Here is a 22,752-nt window from a genome sequence, read left to right on the forward strand (position 1 = left end):
CAATACTGACAGCCGGTCAGCAAGTGGATTCATGAATGTATGTATATAGACAATAGTTTAGGGCAATAAAAAAAAAAGACTACAGAAGCTTGTCGGCTGCCAGACTATAGAAAACAATCCCTGCTGCCTGCCTGGCCTCGCTCCCTCACTGGCCACAGGCCAAGACCCAGCCTCACAGTGCACCAGAAAAAGCACTCTGCTCAAATAACAGTGTGGTGGGTGTGCATAATAGTAACAAATAGAAAAGTAATGCAAGATATCAGCTCATCTTTAAAAGGTAGAGGGATACTATCAATGCATTTTGGTGTCATAGTTGATACCTGGGGGTGGATTCAATGGAAGGTTTTCATATGAAGCAGTGGGCAACTGCAGGGCCTTAGTATGTCAGTACACTCTTTGTTATAATGATTAATCCCTTCACCCTGATTTTTAGATTCACTTAGATGGACTGATGTGGAAAAAACGTAGGCTCGGAGGGTCCAATACAATAAAACAAGATCATAAAACATGATACAAATGCACAATAATATGATGGAAGTCTCCACTACTCATGACAGGGGGCACTCCAATAATCAGTGTATTTTCTCTCAATAAACTCATGACATCCACCTGATTACCAATTTGGACTACAGTACAATGCCATGCCTCAAACAAATATTGATACCCGGGTTTAACTTGGTATGGTCAACCTGTCCGAGCACCTCTCTCTGGTAAAGCTACTAGCTACCAGTCCCAGTGGTTAGCATAGCTTAGCACAATGCTAACCCAGCAGAAAGAAGACAGACGGCCATCTCACTGTGCCAATGTCGTTTCCCCCCCAGCAGCTTTGTAGCTTAATAGCTAAGTAGGCTAACAGCTACTGACAACTGTGTTGTTGGCCGAGCCAAGTAGTTGTATAACTAACATAGTAAGGTTTCTGGGCAACTAAACAACACGCCTGCACTTGTACTAGCGACGGTGTGTTTACTTTCTTCTGTGAATGAAGAGAACAGAAGAAGAAGAAGAAGAAGAATCGACCGAAGAAGAAGGGCGGATAGGATACGCTTCTTCGGTGGTATAATGGCGGCCATGCACTAAAAGTTCGCCGTTAGTTGTCTCCCCCCGTCCAAATCCTGCATAGCAGCATACGGCATATCAAAGTGCACTAATGTCACAGACAAAATCGCGTCCGCTCAAAATAAGCACACATATTATAAATGACATGATGATATTATAAACTCACCGAACTAGAACGTTCTCAGTCTCAATGGAGGGAATTAGCATTAGCCTGTAGTAGGAGGACAGCAGCACAAGTGCGTTTTCTTCTTCTGCATGTAGTAGAGAAGGCTTGAGCTGATAGGCTGTCGCTGTCATTTCAAACACCAATAGCATTCAACCACAGAGACTTTGGATCCCAACGGCGCGCGTCTGGAAGCCCCCATGTTAGACCCAGAAATGTTTAATGTAAACTTTTATGATTCAAATGTCATGATCTTAGTAAGGGCATTTTATCAGGTATTTGACCAATCTGGGAACTAAATCGTTACCAAGAAATGTATTTACCAATGTGTTTCTAAAGGTGTCTAATAACACACCTTAAATACTAAAAGATTGAAATTCAACACCCGGGGAAATTTGAGTTATTAGCAAAATATGTGACCATACCATTAACATCCAATTTAAGGCAAAAAAGTTTCATCATTATTTAAGTAGCATATGAAGGGTTTCATGATTCTGAACCATTCATTCCAAGCATTAGTTTTGCACAAAAAACACTCATTGGGCTAAATTCGGCCATATCCACTTTACCACGTTCATGCTCCCAATTCTTCTTTTTATTATAATATTATATAATATTATAATATAGCGGTAAAAAAACTACGTCTCGGCCTCTGCGGCCTTCAGGTCCAGCAGGCACCGAAACAGGGCGGGCACCTGGTAAATGCAGGCACTGGTTCCGAGGTTCGCAATGTGGGGTCCAGCCAGCCCAGGAAGGGACCCCCTCAGGGTTCCAGGGGGTCCCCGGTGAAATATATAGGAACGAGGAACCAAATGGACCCTACAAGTCTAGAACTCAGAGATCCTCACAGGTCCACTCCAATTGGTGTAGATTGGGGGCCCCAGAGATGAAAAATCTTATTGTATCCATAGCCTCTATAAAACTGTTGGTCCTTGAAATCCTTTACATTTAACATAATTTCACTTCATAAATTCACTTGAAATAATTGAAATCAATGTTTCAGTTTCAGTATCACCACATTCACCAGTGCCATATAGAAATTGTATTTAATTTACTTTTTGATATGTCAATGTGCCATGGACAGAATGATTTGGTTAACTTTGGAAGATTGCATGTTTATAACTTCATGTAACGACTTTAGTTTATACTGTAAACAATCTGCCTCCAGCTAGCTTCTGTGTTTATAATTGTCTCCACCAGCCGAAGGCATGGGGGAGAGTATGTTTTGCACTCCGTCCGTCCGTGTGTCCGTCCGTCCGTGTGTCCGTGTGTCCGTCCGTCCGTCCGTGAGCAGCTAATCTCGGCCACCGTTAACCCGGTCGATGCCAAATTTTGCACACACACTCCCTGGATGCCAACCATGAACCTCTGCCCCAAACTTTCCAGAACGGCCTGTTATAGCGCCACCAGGAGGCCGCTTTGTGCAAAACAAGTTTTTGCACAGTACACCTACAGATTTTGTCCAAACATCACGCAAATTGGTACACAGTCTCTCTAGAGCCATTCAACGAAACCCGTCTTTCAGATTTCTCAGACTCCATCCTGATTGGTTAAGATTGGCTTCCAAAATTCACAGGAGTGCTCAGTTTCAAACAAAATGCTGCAAATCATGAACACATCGCGTGATTTCCGTGAAATTGTGCACCCACATTCCCACTAGGCCCAGGACGAAATGCCACATGAACAATTTCAACTCAGCCTCAAGGTGGCGCTATAACTGGCCCAAAAGTGTTTTTACCTCTAACTGCACAGATCTGTGGATAACTTTGTATGCCAACTCCCTAGAGGCCAAGGAAAAACCTTTGCCTGGAATTTTTCACATCTGCTCTTTATAGCGCCACCAGGAGGCCGACATATGTAAAACACATTTTCTATTATTACTCCTTTAGATTTTATCCAAATGTCACGCAAATCGGTACACATGATCTCCATAGTCATGTGATCAAGACAGGTTTGTTTGATTTCTCATATTCCATCCTGATTGGCCACGATTGGCTCCTACAGTTTTCAGGAGTAGCAAATGGCCACAACTCCTCAACGCAGCGTCCGATTGCGATGAAACTGTGCACGCATATTCCCACTAGGCTGAGGAAGAATCCTGGTGGAGACCTGTGCCGATTGGCACTTTATCTAGTTGCACCTGAGACTGACAGGAGGGAAACAGCGTAAACGAAGTGATAACGAATACATAACCCAACCACTGCACCAATGGGCATTAGTTGGGATTTTTCTTATACATCAGACTGATGCCACTGTATGATGTAGCTACACCACCCTTCAATTCCTACTCATTTTCATATAACTTTGACCTTTGTAACTTTGTACAACATGTAATGAGGAATTGTTGGAGTAAGGTGAATTTCCTCCTGACATCTTTTCATTTTCTTGTATAGGGCTAAAATAATAACATTGACTGAGGTGTCTGCTTCTCTCTCTCTCAGTCTCCCTCCATCTCCTATACCCCACGAGCACTCCATTACACACAGGTTTATGAACCACTTAAGCTCATTTTTGTCACACTAAAGTAGCAACAAGCACAAATATAGTGGTCCCAAAATAGTGATACCAGGTTAAAAGTGGTTTAAATGTTAAATTCACCATCCAAAAAAATGATTATCTAACATATAGCACCCAGCTGGGGGTCACTGGATTGTGCCCTCCATGTGCAGCTTTGCTCTATTCCTCTCCCAGAATTGTACCATGCCCCATCTGTGCCCTGCTGGGCCGATTGGGAAGAAAAGACGACCATCTCTTCCTGTCAGAACATTAACCCGCCTCTGAAATTCTATCAAAGAGTAAGCTGGGCAATGCAGGGCATCCAGCCAGACTGAGAGAGGGGAGCCTGAGCTATACTCGGTAACCACAGGAAACTGTGCCTGCCTGCAGGACAGCATTATTCACCTTGACACATCATATCAGTGTGTTGGAGGACGGACAAGGCAGACAGGTTTGCCAGTGAATGATGCGGTTCAGACTGCAGAGGCCCAGGAGGGAGGATCTGTCATGTCACACTGCATTGATTGCTCATCAAGCTTTTCTGCTTCTTTTTCCTTCTCTTCCTCCACCTGTGTCACATTAATGTCCTCTGTGCGTTCTCCTTTCTATCACCCTGAATGACTTTCAATCCAACCAGGGGATTTTCCCTCTTTTCTCGCCATTCACTTTCTATCAATGTCAGCTGCGTATGTGTTGCTTTGACAAATAGGCTTTTGTGAACAAATTCTGGGGATAGTATAGAGATCAGGCATGCCCACACTTTTATTAACTACTTTTAAAATGACCAGTTCAACAAGAACTACAAACCCAAAAACGTATTATCTGAAAATGGAATGGAATAGCTGTGCTGGCGTTACATATAACACACTTGGAATGTGAAATAGAGGGGAAAATGTTTAATTGGTAGTTTCTTTTCTCCATGTAACTTGCTGCTGACGTTTGCGCCTAACATTAAGTTATTACATTGTGGTCTACCTGCACAGCCTTTGTGATCTACTGGTCTCAATCTACCTGTTGGGCACCCCTGGTATAGACGAAATGTTGACGGTGAGCATGAAACGTATTGCTATTATATACAGACAGAAACATTCCAACTCATAGGATTTGTAAACTGTGCGGTAAGTAGCCATAATGAGAAAAACTGTTCAACGTTCCAAAGTGTGGCGGTGACATTTTGCATAATCATGTGATCTAAATAAATTAAAAACTTGTTTTTAGAGCCAAACTCCAGAAACGAGGCGGTTCAAATGAGGCAAAGTGTTCATTCAGCCGAGTGGGCCCAGACCTGAGGGTTTAGGGTTAAATTTAATAAAGACGTTTTGATAAAGCACCGGGTGGTGGTGGGGAGATTCTGCAGTAGGAGGCTAGGAGCCTATAAATATTTTGTATTGAACACGGAGAGAAGAGAAGAAAGTTCACTGACACGCCGGAGACTTCATTAAATCCTGCCCTGCTTTGCAGTGCTGAAGAGAATCTCATCTGCTGCAAAAAAAAGAAAAAAGAAAAGCGGTTACCCGGGGGGAAGGGGGGGAGACAGCTGTGTCGGTGAGATGGTCTTTATTAATCTCTCAGCATGGGCAATGAAGATTGCACGGCCATGTTTTGGGATGTGTATTGAATATCTTCGCAAAGCCACTGAGCGGAGCGAGGACTGTGAGCATCATACCAGCATACATAGTATATGAGATACTGTAAGATTGTCTTTCACAAGGCCTCCTGGCGACAGCTTTGCAGTGTATAATAATTTGATTGTGAACCAGTGGGTTTCCGAGGCTAGTGAACCAGTGGTTCCTGACCTCGACACGTTGGGAGCTTGTAGATCTGTTATTTATTTTACTGTGGACCACCACCGCCGCATGTATAAAAGCAGGTGGTAATAATATGACCATGTCATCATTTCTTGTTTATTATTATGCAGCGACCCATTTATTATAAATTGTTTAGCTTTTCTGCCTTTGTTGATAGTTGAAGTGAAGATGGACAGGAAAGCAGGAGGGAGAGAAGGGGAGGGACACAAAGGCAGCAAAGGTCAAGGTCATCATGAACGGGACTCGAACATGCAACACGCTGTCCGGCCAGAGCCTATGTGTGGCATGTGCCTGGACCGCTAGGCCAGCGGGCGCCCCCAGCGACCCCATTTTTACCGTAGTTTTTCCAAAATATCAGATCACATCGGTTGTTAAAAAGAATAGGGCATAGGGCATAAGTGGTTAAAAAAATAGTTTGTGTATGTTTTTGTTTGCTTGTCCATTGTATAATTAATTATTAAATTACTTCGTTACTTTTGCAAAATGTTTGTGAAATAGAAACCAAATAAAATCTCTTAATTATTATTGATAATTTATTTAAATTTTTTACAAAATATCGCTCAAAACATTGGTAATCTGTGGTCGTGTACTTTCTAAAAGATCAGACCAAATATCTTGCATTGTTTGGGCTCTATTCCTGTAGCAACCACACAAGCAATGGCCCTATAGAGGCCATAATCATGCATCTCGCAAGTGTGCCTGCACAAGTAAGCCTATATTATGGTAGCAGCCATGCCTACTTTACATCAGGCCTCGTCTCTCCTTACCCCCCAAACCAGTCAGTGCGAATTCAAGCCAATTTCATGAAAAAACATCATTTCCTCAGATCAGGAGTAGAATAAAGTATTTAATATTATGGTCTTGTTCACCAGTAGTTATGTAGCACTTAGCTTAGACAAAGGTCAGTGTTGGTAAATGCCTGTTAGTCTATATACATTTGACTAAGTCTACTGATCAACCGTTCTTGGGATCCAGAGACTAGAAGAAGTCTGTATGAGTTGTGAGCACATACAGAAATATGAAAAATAAGGAAGAGTAGTAGTACAATCTAGTTGGGGAGCAGGGACAAGTACCGTATAGGTATATTCACCAATCACATGTTGGAAGTACGTGCTGTATATATTGTACATTATACTGTATACATTATAGATAAAACTACATTGACAGGTTTACAGGTAATTGCACGTGTTAAGACTATTAAGCAATTTGGTTTCTCAATGTTCGACCTGCAAATAAAACCAATCACAAACCAACAGGCCTATAAAGATCTGCTGTTCAAACAGTATGCGTTTGTTCATTCAGTCATATTTTGTTCATTCAGTCATATTCATTCAGTCATATTTTCTGAATCTTTGATAGTTTGAAAGTGAATTGTGTTGCCAAGCTGGCAGATTTGGACTCCCATGTTGATGTCGTCTATTGATTTGCTTTCTGGACTTCTTACTTCATACTTTTCACAGCGCAATGCAGCTATACAAAAATAAAGGCAACTTTGAATAAAACCTTTCAAAGACAGACTAATGTTACTTTGGGTTTTCATCATACATGCCTGTAAAGTGAAACTCTACTGGGAGTTTAACCCATTCGGGGCGGGAACCCCTTTTGGTGTTTTAAGCATTATGTTGTTAACTCATGTTGAAAAGCTCATAGGTCATGCTACGAGCTTGTAGGTCTGCCATTTTTGAAAACGTGAAAATGTGTCGCTAAACTGGGAGTTTAAACTCGGGCTCTCAGAGATCACTAAACACATTATCGCCGATTCATACTGTACAATGTCTATTTACTCAAATCACTCAAGTAGCCTATATATGTGAACTAGTACATACAACACAATAATTAATAATGGGGACTACATACATTGGAATAACAATATGTCCACAACATTCATCTGAAGTGGTTGAATGAATGAATGATACAATCACAACGTCATCAAGCTTCCTTTACCCAAACAGGTCACAGACAGCTTGGCTGTTCTTTCTGACTCTCTTCAAGCACATCGTTATGCCTTATCAGAATACACATGGGGTTTTCCCCAACAGGCAAATTGCACCCTGAATGTCTGGTGAAAAAGACAGGTGTCTCCTCTTGTCCTCCTGACAGATCGCTCAATGTCCTCCTAGATTAATCGATTTGGAGAAACAACGGCAGGTCCCTTATGGCTCCCGGGCCTGACTGTCTGCCACCCCTTGCCTCAGCTGGCGCGCATCCAGTGGTGGAAAGTAACCAAGTACATTTACTACAAGTACTGTACTTGAGCATTTCCAATTTCCAATACTTTAACCCATTTAGGCCTGACGTCAAAGATTTGTGCCGCATTTTTATGATTTTTCAAAAATAGCAGAACTACAAGCTCGTAGAGCGCCACTCTGTGGCGCGCTATGAGCTTGTAGATCTGCTATTTTTCAATAGCTAAATTATAACATGTTAAAACACCAAAAGGGGTTCCCGCCCAGACTTGTACTCCACTACATCTCAGAGGCAAATATTGTACTTTTACTCTACTACATTTATTTGAAATGATGAAACTATATGATGAATTGAAACTAGTTACTTTTATTATTATTACAAAATATACATTAGCCACTTCAGACCTATATACATTTTGGCCATTTAAAAATAGCCGATGCGACGCATTGTGAGCTTGTAGATCTATTTTCAAAAGATTTCTATTTGAAAACTTGAAATTGGACATTATGAGTACTTTCTGCTTTAGTACATTTGGATTCCAATACTTTTATTTTTACTCAAGTATATTGTGAATTCCGGAGTAGTTCTAAATTGCAGATACATTTACTTAAGTAAAACAATTGAGTACTTTTGTTTTTCCACCACTGCACGCATCCCAGCTTCATTAGCACATTTCAGACTGAATGCAGTTTACCAGAGCAGCGGGGGAAATTATTCCTAAAAGCTTATAGGACAAATCGCATGTAGACAGTCTTGTTTGTCGATGTTGTCGTTTTAAGTCAGGAACATGTCACATCCGTTCTGTGTAGCAAAAGGCAGATGCACACCTCAAAACTATAAGGCTGGTGACATGCAGGTGCGTAGGGAAATGGAGCATATCATGAAACGGGTATCTTTGAAATACAAAGAGCTCCCGCACAATGTCAGACACTTGCCAAAAAATAATTGCTCATTAGGTCGACGTTTCAGTCGCTTAGACCTTCATCAGGACAGACAATGGTTGTCTGTCCTGATAAAGAGCAACATTTTTTTGGCAAGTGTCTGACAGTGCGCGGGACCACATCTGTTCTGTGAACAGCGGGGTGACGTGTAACGGTGCGTAGTAGTAGTATATGCACAAGGCTCAGTTACCCAACTCACGTCATTAAAACATGGGACATGCAATGGCTAATGTTTCATCACTTTATTAATGAGTTTAATTATTTTTACCAACAAACAAAAACGGTCTCTCTCCCTCCATCCCTCTCTCTCTTTTGCTCTTTACATCATCTCCATTATTCAACCGTTCTGTTCCCCAAAATGTTATTCCCCCCCCCACCCCACCTACCCCCCCCCCCCTTGCTCGGGCGATAAAACACCAGGATCACAACGAATTAAAACCAATGCGTGACAGAAAGAGAGGGGCTAAAATTAAATTAAGTTAAAAACCACATTTGAGGAAAACATCAGGGGACAGACAGCTGCGCTTTCTCACTCTCACTCTCGCTCACACACGCACACACCCTCCATACATCCCCAATCACGTGAGGCATACACACACCCAAGTAACGGGTTAGCACAATTAGCCTAGTACACGCCATACATGAGGGGAAAAACATAGACAAAACATAGAAAGCAAAGCAAAAGAATGAAAGAAAGAAGAGCTAGCGGACAAACAGGTGATGTTTGTCATCGGACAAATATAACCCCCACCCCCCAATCCCACCCGGACACAGCAATAATGGCAAGGGCCCTGCGCACTCCTCGTGCATCCGTGTGTGCATTATAAACCCCGCTCCCCATAGACGGCCCCATAGACGCCGTGTGTAACATTCCCTTCACATTATTGAAGTTTTAACGGAAACCCATGGTTCCATCTATTGGCCAGCGTGTGTACCTGCATACGTACGTACGTCACATATATACATACATGTACATACATACATTATGATCGTTGATTGGAGAGAAAAATAAAAAGCAAAAGGGTTCCAATGTCCGTATCGGACATACAGTATCTTGGATGTGGAACATTTGCATGTGACATTTATGGACTTAATACAAAGAAAAGAAAATTCGAACACAAACCCCCTTTTCTCTAAACACTCCAGTGGGAGGGCAGAAAAACATAAAACAGCCCCCGACCCCCTTTCAGACAGAGATATACAATAAATAAAAGGTTCATCACGACAACATTTATTGGTAGGGTGGAAAAGCCAAAGGCAAAAACGAGAGAGCGTAAATGGAGGGAGAGAGAGAGAAGAACAAAACAAATAAAGAGAAACATTTTGTTGTGGTTCGTATTTTTTTTCCGCCAACCCTGAAACCCAGGGACTGAAATGAAATCTTTATTTACAGACTGAGAGGATAAAGGAGAGCACCGGTCGCTGCTGTGACCGACCCCGTCTAACGAGAGGAAGAAAAAAAAATTACAAGAACAATATAATAACAATAATAACAAAAGAAAAATAACAAAATAAAATAAAAGGTACATGATATTTACAGTTTAGCAGTGAGAGAGGGGGGGGGGGGAGGACGAAGGGGAAGAGGGAAGAGGAATGGAGGGGAAGGCTCCACCAGTGGGTTGAGGACAAGGTTGGATGTCAGTGAATGTTTTAGTGTGCTGTGTGGCCGGCTCCGGGTGTGGATGTTTGGGAGAAAGCTGCTAAAAACACCTAAAACAAAAACAAACAAAAAAGAAAATAACCAAATTTGTGCACTGCTTCTGTTTGGTATCGATATGGCATAAAACAAAAATAAAAACAAATTAATAAATTCATTCCGTTCCGCCGTCTGGAGGAATGAACCAACGACAACATTTTAAGTAGAGTTCAGAATAAAGGGAGTCACTGATAAGTCATCAGCGTCAAGTCTCTCTACACGGTGTGTAACAAAACCGGCGAAACCGCCACCATTTTGTAACTTGACGAAAAACAGTGATTGTCAATGTCATAGGCCAGGCCTTGAGGGAGAGGCCCTGACGCCCCAACTCTGCAGCCTGCCTGCTCTCCTAACCCCCGCAACGCACCCCCACCAGTCTCCACTCTCCAGCACCACATAAAATTTGATAAAACATAAATAAAAACATCAAAAAGGGATAAAAGTCAATTGTCATTTGATTATAATACAGGCAACCCTATCTTCTGATCCACATAACGCATACACACAAACAGGGCAGCTCCGACTCTCCCAAACATCACAGCCTAACCCAACACTTTGGTACTCCCAAACCCACCGGGCTAGACCGGGACCGTGCTAGACCCGGACCGGCCTGAGAATTGCAGCTTATATCAAGTTCAAAGCATCCCACCGCAGGTGCACTGACGCACCAACACTCTCCTCAAGCCCAAAGCCACAGAATTCCGTTCTAAAAACCAGAAATGTTTAGTGTCCAGCGAGGACCGAGAGCGATGTTTGTTGTGCGTGGATGTGAATAGGGTGGGCGGAGGAGGGGGTTTGTTCATTTGGAGACGTTTGGAGCCAGTAGGGAGGTATAGGGTGGAAGAATGGCAAAGGAGGGAGGGGATAGAGGCAAGGAGAGAGAGAGGGGGGGGGGGTGGGTGGGTGCTCAGGTACTGTTGTTGATGGATCCGGGTGCTGAGCTGGACTGGGCCGGACTGTCTGACACACTGCCCTCTGCAGGTGGAGAGAGAGAAGAGAGATTTAGCTATACAATAAATAATCTCTATCTTGTAGGGCTAATTACAGATCAAAAGATTATGTCACAAAGCAACACACTTTGCACTGACGAAAAAAATAAATAAAATGATGACTGGATGTGTAAATGCATGTATATACACCCCCCCCCACACACACAGACAGACAGACAGACAGACAGACAGACAGACTTCAAATGGGCATTGTACAGAAGCTTCCATTCCTGATGATGTGGCTACAATACCTACATGCCATTTATCACAACATAGGCTACAACACAGCAACACATCATGTTGTGCACTCAACACAACAGATAATATTATCTTGCTCATGCATTCGGTCCTCAATCGCTGTCCCATTTATGATGGGATGTCATTTTATGTTATCTGGAACACTAGGCTAGTGTATTCTGCTGCCGTCATTACCACTCGTCTGACCAGGTATGTCACGGCTCTTGCACTTTAGTTTTGTTATTCTGTGGACAAATTGCAATTTCGCCAACAGTTCTGGTCACAAAGGCAATAAAAGCTTGCCATAAAGTCTGCTGTCGTGTGTGTGTGTGTGTGTGTGTGTGTGTGTGTGTGTGTGCACATACCATGCGAGGCAGGCGACGTCTGTGCACGAGCGTGAGGGGGAATGAGCGTGGAGTTCAAAAGGGGCTGGATAGACAGCTCTGCAGAGAGCAGACACAAAACATACATCATTTAACTAAAATTCCAGCAGAACAGTGTGAGAGAGACAGTTGTACAGAACAAAATAGTGAATTAGAGAAAAACGGAGAGCAGCAGAAAGATCTGGGACAGAGAGAAGGTTCAGTGAGAATAAGAGTGTAGGAGGAAGGCACAGAAGGCAGTGTTATTTTGACTGCAAACTGTGATTTAGTTTTAGTCAGTCTTTTGAATAAAATTCCATGTAGTGATATTTTAGTAATCTGAAAATGTTTTACCTTTAATAAAATTTTAGTTCACTAAATATAAGATTTTACTCGAGTGTAAGACAGTTTTTGGTTTAGACTAGTCATTGGTTAGACCAGTCATTAGTCACAACTACAACCTATCTCAAAGCCTCACCCTAAACCTAACCTCCCACGGGGCAGCACACCTAAACCTAACCTTAACCCATGTCTAACTAATGACTAGTCTAAACTAAGTATGCACCCCTATTTTGATGCGTCGTCTGATTTGTCTGATCTTACACTGGTAGCATGCTGAAAATAGCCAATCTGCAAGCTCACAACTCATCGCAGAGCTTGCAGAACACCCGAGCGCAACCAGACATAAAATGTCTCGTCTTACTTCTACTGGATCTCATCGCCAAGAGTCACTTCCTAACATTAAAGTCTAGCTTTGATTTATTGACGAAATGAATTGTCAGTTGTCTTTAGTCATAGTTTTAGCTTAGTTTTTATTACGTTTTTATCAGTGGAAAAGGGTATTCGACAAACATTATTCGTCATAGTTTTAGTCTACGAAATAAACACTGACGGGAAGGGTTGGGACTCACCGACAGGGCTGAAGTTGAAGAGGAGTGGCAGCTCTCGTCCACTGGGCAAGCGAGTGTTGGGCTGGCGCAGCTCGTCGAAGAAGGCGTGCGCGCAGGCCTCGAGCGGAGACAGCCGGGTCACTGGCGTGTACTCCAGCAGGCGGGAGCACAGCGAGATGGCCTCCGGAGGGGTCCGGGGCTTAAACACCTACACACACACACACACACACACACACACACACACACACAGAGAGAGAGAGAGAGAGAGAGAGAGAGAGGGACACACGACAATGTATTTGAATGAGAAAAGATGACAGGCCAGTCATGCATGCATGTTCAGTCACCATTTATTCAGTACGAAGTACTTGCTTCATCTTGCATAGCATACAGCTGCTTCTACTTTTATATCTTATCACAGGCACCGTGTGAATATGTAGATATATTTTGTATTTGATTCTCTCGTTTGATCTCCTTCCCCCCCCCCCCCGGCCCCGCCCCCACTCTTATTCTTCCCTTTCTTACATGGATTCGATCTCACCCCTCCAGCACACTTCCACGAAATAATGATACGATGGGGACGAGGCACAAAACGAAGGAAAAAAAATCACTCTCCCGATTCCGATTCATCCAGCCTCGGCATTCATATCATATCATGTTGATATCCCAATATCATGTCCTGTCTCCTTTCCATTGTAATTTAAATCAGAGATCTTTGATCTGCACACACCAAGAGTCCAGTAGCTGGTCAGTGGTCAGTCATGTTTCATCACTCTTATTAGCGAAGACCTGGTTAACACACTGCTCCAGGCAGCGCACCCCCTGCGCCTCCCAGTTCTTCTGCGTGTGTGTAGAGTAGATGGAATTATGCTTAAATTATCGCTTTGGCTAAAATGCTGAATCCTGCGGATAAAGGCTATGTACATATAACTACAGGCATTTATAACCACAGACATTAATAGTCTGTCTACCGCATATTTATGTACAATTATATAGCCTACATTTAACAAACAAGCTTGATTGACATTTGTAAATACAAAAACTGCTACGAGGATAAAACCTGAAAAGCACCAAGGCTTCTTTACGTCAGGTATAAAGTAAAAGACAACCGTAAGGAAAAAGGGGCAGAAGAACTGGTAGGCGGCGGCGTGGGGGGTGCGCTGCCCGGAGCAGTGTGCTACCCTCTTACTATAGTGGAGGATATTAATGACACGATCGTTCACTTTATGGTACAAGCACCAAATTTGGTACACAAGTGCTTCAGAACCTACTCTCTCAGAAAAGTACGTTGTCCACTTGAAAAAACTAAATGGCCACCATTTTTCAAGATGGCCGCCAAATGAAAAGGGCCTTTTGTGGTGGTTCTGGACAACCGTGGGTCTGACCGACTCGAGACCGGGCACTGCACTCCCTGTGGGTGTGTGGAACGTGTGTGTCGAATTTGAAGTCGGTGGGGCGAACGGTTCTCGGGTTATGTGGATTACAGATGTACAGACACACACACAGACTTGAATATATGTCAATGGGCAATGCCCATTGGGGTTTTTTTTAGATGATGGGTAAGAAGAGAGAGATGTGATGTCAGGTGGTGTGGGCTAAGAAGTGGTCAGGGCTATTTGAGATGTACAGTAAGTGCAAAGAGAGATGGTGAGGGAGGGAGAAAATTATTTGTACCAATTGACCAGACAGTAGACAGTAGTGTAACAGGTTAAGGTGAGTATAGAGATGGAAATGTTCTAGCAAGAGAAGCCAATGTATTGAGAATATGGGACATAGTATGGGTCAGGAAATATTTGTGACAGAAGGCTACCAGTGAGAGGGAAGATGTATATGATGGTAGTGAGACCAGCCATGCCGTACGGTTGGAAACGGTGGCACTGATGAAAAGGAGGCACAGCTGGAGGTGGCAGAATTAAGGATGCTATGGTTCTCATTAGGAGTGAAAAGGAAGGACATTATCAGAAATTACTGAATTAGAGGATCAGCCCAGGTTAGAAGGTTTGGGGATAAAGCAAGAGAGGTGAGGTTGAAATGGTTTAGACATGTGAAAAGGAGGGATGAGGGTACATTGGGAGAAGGATGCTGAAGATGTAGCTGCCAGGTAAGAGGATGGCCAAAGACGAGGTTTAAGGATGCTGTGAGAGATGACATGAAGGTGGCAGTTCACAGAGGAAGATGCAGAAAACAAAACCAAATGGGGTCCATGTGTGGTCCAGCCCTATGGAATGTAAAATTCAAGCATGTGCTAATGAAAAGTATTTAAAATATATAGTTTTGATGCTCATCCTAGATTCTACTACTATAGGGGATGCAAAGCAATATGTCCGTTTATCCGTCCGACTTCTCCTACCAAATCTCTCACACACACATCTCTCTATGCACAAAAAATGATGCATGCCACAGAAATCCATCTGCACTACATTCATCCATGTCATATTTACTGTACAAATATTGCTTTTGTATGACATACTGTTATTGCACAACATTTCACTGTGACACAAATTACATTACAATTTCCACATTAACCGACCCCTCCCCTTTTCCCTGCACACGCACACACACACACACACACACACACACACACACACACACACACACACACACACACACACACACACACACACACACACACACACACACACACACACACACACACACACACACACACACACACACACACACACACACACACACACACACACACACACACACACACACACACACACACACACACACACACACACACACACACCCCCGGTACTGTACAGTACACTATAGTATGTTACAGTACAGTATGGTAAAGTACAGTACGGTACAGTAACGTGCGGTACGGCATGGTACAGTATGATACCATAAAGTATGGTACAGTACAGTATGATGCCGTACAGTACAGTACGGTACAGTACAGTACGGTACAGTATGGTACCATGCAGTACGGTACAGTACGGTACAGTACAGTACAGTACAGTATGGTACAGTATGATACCATACAGTAAGGTACAGTATGGTACCATGCAGTATGGTACAGTACGGTACAGTATGGTACAGTACAGTACAGTACGGTACAGTATGGTACAGTATGGTACAGTACAGTACGGTACAGTACGGTATAGTATGGTACCATGCAGTACTTTACAGTACGGTACAGTACGGTACAGTACGGTACGGTACGGTACGGTACGGTACGGTACGGTACGGTACTGTACTGTACTGTACTGTACTGTACAGTATGGTACAGTATGATGCCCTATAGTGCCGTACAGTATTATACAGTAGTATGGTACAGTACATCACAAAAGTATAGCCAAATATATGCTGAAATGCAAAACCAGTCTAATTTTGGTGGCCATCTTGAAATATCACCGCCATATTGGATTTTTGGATGGCTCGGTTTAAAAAGTGAAAGAGTTGACCAAAGGAATGTTCACGGCAAATGTCACGCTTGTATCACCAAGCGAACAACCGTTCCAATGATCTGCTAATTGCACAAATTCTGTGTGTGTGTACTTCTGTAATCCACGTAACTCGAGAACCGTTCGCCCCACCGACTTCAAATTCGACACACACGTTCCACACACCCACAGGGAGTGCAGTGCCCGGTCTCGAGTCGGTCGGACCCACGGTTGTCCAGAACCGCCACAAAAGGCCTTTTTCATTTGGCGGCCATCTTGAAAAATGGTGTCCATTTTGGACAACGTACTTTTCTGAGAGAGTAGGTTCCGAAGCACTCGTGTGCCAATTTTGGTGCTTGTACCATAAAGTGAACGATTCTCATGAAATATTGACTTAATATCCTCCACTACTATAGACGTTCAAGCAGACAGTGATGACGCAAATCTACTAGTCACCCCATAAACCAGGGGTTGCACTTCTCATCAGGATCCCTAGCAAGAGCCTCCAAAAGCTCCAGCACATCCAAACCAGCGCCGCTATGATCCTGATAAGAGATCATCACAACCGTCCTCCGTTCACTCCACTGGCTCCCCGTCTCATTCCGGACACAATACAAGATCTCCCTGCCCACTCATCAATGCATCCACGGAAATGCCAGCTCCTACCTTTAAGGAATAAAGGCTCATACATAGTCTGGATTTTCGGTGGTGAGGTGACCACAGAACTACAACGTGACGTCACGAGCCACGGTGAAGACCAAACCACCGCCACCGCTCCAGCCCTTCTCTCCGTTTTTACTCACCACCGCTCAACGTTATTTCAGCTCCGGTGGTCAGCTCACCACCGGAGCGGTGGTCACGTCACCACCGAATATCCAGACTATGAATAGGCCTTTAGTCTCGCTGACACCCTCGACCGGCACACTCCGCTTCCTCAAACACAATACCGCCTCAACCCCGCCGCGGCCAACCTGTGCACCATGGGTGACAGCCAGGGCCTCCCCGCACACTTGAGAGCGCCACAGTCAATTGACTCTTTCAAGAAAGGACTAAAGACCTACCTTTTTAACAAGGCTTTCTTCTAAATCCACTGATTTTACTTCTTGACCCATCATGCCCTCATGTTCAAAATGGTGTCGTTTTCCTTGATGCTTAATTGTGTGTTTTAATCGTGTGAGGTTTCTTTTATGCTTTTGCCTACTGTTGCACGCTTTTGTCTACTGTAGCACTTTGATATTCTGAGGAATGTAAAGTGCATTATAAATAAAATCCATTATTATTATTATTATTATACAATTACTGCCGGGCTTAGGCTTATTTTTGGGGTCGCGGACTGAAAAGTTTGGGATTCCATGCCATAAACTACTAAACACCAATCCTGCCTGTTGGATCGTTCGGGGATGATGTGCTACATGGTAGGGGTTTGAGTCTTCCGTAGTGCACGATGCTGGACTCTGTATCTATAAAAACACAATTGTCCGTGTTCGCGGGAGGGAAGCCGGGCAGGAAGGGTGACGAGGGAAGCCGGGCAGGAAGGGTGACGTTGGATGGCGGCTGGTCGCCTGTCAGCACAGCGGGGGTGGGGGGGTGTTGAACGGGAGGTGTCCTACTGGCAGGTGAGTCAGTAAGGTACAGCTGTGGCAACAGAATAATGTGTGGGAGGGGTAATTAGCATAATGACTCGCTGTCGCCATTGTGGCGAAGCTGCCAGTGTGTGACCATGGAAAAACAATGGAGGCAGCAGGTTGTTTTTTCCAACCCACTGTGCGAAAACGCTTCCCACGAGGTTGAGGGCCCTATACTATTATCTCTGCCCTGTGTGCAGTGTGCACCAGCACGGCACTGAAGGAATACCAACATTATCTCTGCCCTGTGTGCAGTGTGCACCAGCACTGCACTGCACTGAGGGAATACCAACATTATCTCAGCCCTGTGTGCAGTGTGCACTGCACTGAGGGAATACCAACATTATCTCAGCCCTGTGTGCAGTGTGCACCAGCACTGCACTGCACTGAGGGAATACCAACATTATCTCAGCCCTGTGTGCAGTGTGCACTGCACTGAGGGAATACCAACATTATCTCAGCCCTGTGTGCACCAGCACTGCACTGAAGGAATACCAACATTATCTCAGCCCTGTGTGCAGTGTGCACTGCACTGCACTGCACTGAGGGAATACCAACATTATCTCAGCCCTGTGTGCACCAGCACTGCACTGAAGGAATACCAACATTATCTCAGCCCTGTGTGCAGTGTGCACCAGCACTGCACTGCACTGCACTGAAGGAATACCAAATTGCTCGTGCCAAAACACAGACAACACAAAGTTGTATTTTGAACAATCCCCCCCCACAAACGGAGAGATGATAGGAACTACCAGTGAGTTAAAGATTTATCAAGATCCACATCTGTTGCTCAGAATAATAAGGGTTCAATATGAAAAACTGCTTTTCTTGTTTTACTAGCTAGGGACTACTGGCTTGTATAGGAACCTGTTGATCATATATTTTGCCCAGATAGGATTTGAAATAAACCCATGGTTTTGTATTGGGAAGAAAAAGAAAAGGGGGCTTTGAAACGTCAAACATATACCATGTAGGGATCATAGGAACAGAAAACGGTACCTTTGTCCACGGGTGTGCTTTGATCTGTGGGAATTTGAACTCTGTGTAGTTGGGGTTCATCTCTCGGATCTGCTCTCTCGTCGGAGTCCCCAAAACCTGAGCGAGAGACAAGTGTGTACAATCAGCAGTGGTGGAAAAAGTACTCAATAATTTTACTTAAATAAAAGTATCAATGTATCAATCATCATTTTTAGATCATGGATTTCGCAATGCCACGCCAGGTTTTCCGGTCCTTCATTGCCATCCCCAGTTCCTGCTTACTGACACATGTGTCCCTAGCGATGCCATCAGGGTTTTCTACCTCTGGTCTGCTTTGAGGCAGGTTTCCAGAGAAGAAGGGGAGATATAACCTCTTTGTTAGCTCTGTAGCAGTGGCCAGCAAACTGTGTTCTTCTGGATCGGACTAGTGAAGAAACACGGGGAAGGTTGCCGTATATTAGATTAGTCCAAGATTGATTTTGCACTCTCATTAGAAGGCGGGTGTAAGTGCCATCCAACCATTTCTCTAATTTCTTTGAGTGTCCATGTCTCGGAAACATAAGAGTAGAATCGGCTCGACGGTCGTCCTAAATATTTTTTACTTTGAACATTTTACTAAGCTGGGATGACCAGATCTTATGCATGTCATTGCAGGCTGGCCAGGCAATACCCTTCCTAGTTTGAAAGTCCTTTTGGGAAGAAAATATATATGAACCCAAATACTTTAGTCATCAACCTGTTTCAGAGGAGTGTAAAAATATCAATAATGCGATGTATGGCCCTCATTTATCAACCGGGCGTACGCCAAAATATGGGTGCACGCCGAAATTACCGACATTTTCCATTTCCGGCAAAGCTTGAAATTGAACTTGACAACGTTCAAAACCCACGTCTGCTCAGGAGCTGGCGTACGTTTTGTCCTCACCTGTTTTTCTGCCGTAGAACGGCGGAGCAGCATTGTCTGACCAGCTGAGAGGCTGCCAAAGGCATCGAAACATATGTATTCACTCCTAAAATGTTAATATAAAACTGTATATGGGCTACATGTAAAATAAAAGAAAAAAAAGAAAAAAGGAATAGACCTACAAGATGTGTCTTTGTGTCATAAGAAATTTGTAGGAGCTTTCCAACTTTACAATTAAAATCGCGCTTAATTTAAGCCATTTAAACAGTGTTTTGCATGAGCGCATACATGCGAGGATTTGGGCTGTCTGTGCTGGAATATTTAGATGACGTTGGAAAGTAGCCTGCTATAGTGCAAATTGTGCAATGCAGCTGCGGAGATTCCCAACATGCATGGGTAGCCTATATACTGTAGCCAAATCTACAGCAGGCCAATGTCTTTCTGGAGTTACGGTATATGCAATCTCCTCCTCGTTTAATAAACCTGACGCGTCACTGGAATGCCAATGTGCCGTGCCAGCGCAAGTGCATGCAGGGGAACCGCATCGGCTAACCCAGCCATGAGTCAGCCCACCACCACCATATATTTTGGCTGCACATTAATATAATTGACAGTTGACAGCCCTGCAGCGACTAGCGACTGCGAGGCAATCTAAATAGACTGTCGAACGGAACCTGCATGGTCAGTTGGTCACGGACGGACCACAGTGATAGAGAGAGACAGACAGACACGACAAGAGGAGCGCCTATGCAAAACAGAGGCGTGCCGCGTGTGTGTGCCTATTTGTTATTTAATTCATGGTTCACAGGTTCAGGTTTTCGTTCACTAATATATCTTGTTGTATATTAAATTAAAAAGACTTTAATAATTTAATATACCAACTATAACAACACAGTGAAAGTTGCTTGAAATTTGCGATATGTGCGTGCGTGCGGGGGGTTAGGCGGGCAGCAAGGGAAGCAAAGCGAGAGGAGAAACAGACAGCTTTATTTAATTCATGCAGGTTTATTTATTTAAGATACAACAAGTTGCAAGTTGCGTGTGCGTCTGTATGTGTGTGTGTGTGTGTGTGTGTGTGTGTGTGTGTGTGTATGTATGAGAAAGGGAGCCGCAAGGCAAGCGAGAGAAACAGTTTTTTCCTGTAACCACGGAAACCAAGGATCGTATTGCATGTGTTCATGACGCAAAAACGAGGGCGAGGCTTGATTCCATAGGGCGTGCTAAGGGCGTGCCAGATATATTTCAGCCGTCACATTTATTAACGTCGGAACGAAATTAAGGAAGGATCAGCTGTTTGCGATCACTTTATAAATGCAGTGGCGACGTGGGTGTACTACGAAACCTGCACTCGAATCTGTGGCAGATTTTACACTCGATTGATAAATGAGGGCCTATAAGTACGTAAGTAAAAGTCAAAAATTCAAAATTTACTCTAATAAAAGTATCGGCATTAAAATGTACCAAAAGTACAAAAAGTACTCATTGTGCAGTTTTCATAGCATGAACATCTTTTGAAAATAGCCAATCTACAAGCTCACAATGCCCACATTGTGAACTTGCAGATGGGCCATTTTCAAATGGCCATTGTATGTTTTGTAAAAATCTACAAAGTAAGCCAAAGTCAATTTTTTACTTTGTTTATTGTGTGACATTTATTGGACTTGACTTTTGTGTTGTCGGGTGAAACCATGCTGTAGGAGGAGGGATCTGTAGACGGTCCATACAGTACAGGACCGTGAAAGGTTCAGTGACCTGTATTGATTTCAGCACGTTCAGTTTGTGGAACAAACTACTCCTATGCACCAACTCCTGCTCTGGATCCCTTTTGTTCATTGAGCTGACCGTTTTAACACTCTGCCCTGCGTTGGCAAATAGCCCCAGCCCCCCCGACTACTAGGATTGTGTTTTAGAAAGTCATGTGTGAGTCAGGTATAAAGTGCATGCCCACAAATGTACTCTGCGGTGACTCACAGAGCCCTTCCGTACCAGCAGAGTTGTCGGTGCAACGGTTTGTCCTAGTTAGCTCTAGTTTGTTCCTGTCGGGGCTCGAGGACAAAGTGTGACAGTAGTACGGTGCCTTTACCATCAGGGCTCCTCGATCTGCCCACGGAGCGGAGGCTTGATGAATCACTTTGTTTTAACATTCTTTAACCCATTTTGACCTGAGATCAGCGGAGGCTTGATGAATCACTTTGTTTTAAATTAATTCTTTAAAGACATTTTGTGTTTTTATCCCATTGATGTTTTTGTTTGCATCTCTTTCCTTCAGTTTTAAGTAAAGCACTTTGCAATTTAGTTTGGTAAGTGGCAAGTGCTTTAAAAATTACTTTTTTTATTGCTATTAAATTGGTGAAAAGCGACAGCCACAGTAGCCGCAATAAGTGCTGTGAGTAATCAGTCAACCAAAGACAGTTAAAGTGCTAGAGAGCAAATTGGTAGGTGTGCATTGGCACTGCCCTCACAATTCAATTACGATTTATCAGGTAACGATTCGATTCTACGATGCATGGCAATGCCTCACCCTTTTCTATAAACATTGCAAAATGTTTCATCAGTCAATACAAGCGGACATAAGCGGCTTAGATTATGTCACATTAATGAATCGCTGCAGTGCACGGCCAAATTGCGACAGCCTGGTTTCCAGCCCGATTCGCTACGTTCTGTGAATTTGTTTTGTAATTTCCCTAACTCAGTCTGGAAGGTCTCCCATCTCCAAAGTAGGTGGGATATACACTCGAGGTTTCTGATTGGTCTGTGGTGCGGGTTTGGACAAAAACACCAGTTGGACGTCATATCAATGTGCAGCTACTGCTGTTGTCCAGCAACGTCCCCTTATCATTCACTAAACTCACCCCACACAGCTACTGCTGTTATCATTCACTAAACTCACCCCACACAGCTACTGCAGTTATCATTCACTAAACTCACCCCACACAGCTACTGCTGTTTTCCTGCAACGTCCCCTTATCATTCACTAAACTCACCCCACACAGCTACTGCTGTTGTCCTGCAACGTCCCCTTATCTTTCAC

At 43.6% G+C, this 22,752-nt stretch overlaps 2 protein-coding genes across 2 annotated transcripts in view; both read right to left on the reverse strand.

Moving 5' to 3' along the window:
* The window catches only part of znf574 (zinc finger protein 574), a gene marked incomplete at its 3' end in the record, with an annotated part of 44,295 nt that extends 42,991 nt beyond the window's left edge, over window positions 1-1,304 (reverse strand). The window contains exon 1 of the mRNA XM_083762082.1: window positions 1,223-1,304. The remainder of the gene's footprint in view (window positions 1-1,222) is intronic.
* A 7,752-nt stretch (window positions 1,305-9,056) lies between these two features.
* gsk3ab (glycogen synthase kinase 3 alpha b) overlaps window positions 9,057-22,752 on the reverse strand; it is a 33,894-nt gene continuing 20,198 nt past the window's right edge. The window contains exons 7-10 of the mRNA XM_083761461.1: window positions 18,839-18,934; window positions 12,847-13,033; window positions 11,939-12,016; window positions 9,057-11,322 (exon numbers count right to left, since the gene is read on the reverse strand). Of these exons, the coding sequence (XP_083617587.1) occupies window positions 11,255-11,322; window positions 11,939-12,016; window positions 12,847-13,033; window positions 18,839-18,934 (429 nt within the window). The 3' untranslated portion in view covers window positions 9,057-11,254. The remainder of the gene's footprint in view (window positions 11,323-11,938; window positions 12,017-12,846; window positions 13,034-18,838; window positions 18,935-22,752) is intronic.

Source organism: Protomyctophum parallelum (assembly GCF_964188405.1).
Source record: "Protomyctophum parallelum genome assembly, chromosome: 3".
In the NCBI taxonomy this organism is placed as follows: domain Eukaryota; kingdom Metazoa; phylum Chordata; class Actinopteri; order Myctophiformes; family Myctophidae; genus Protomyctophum; species Protomyctophum parallelum.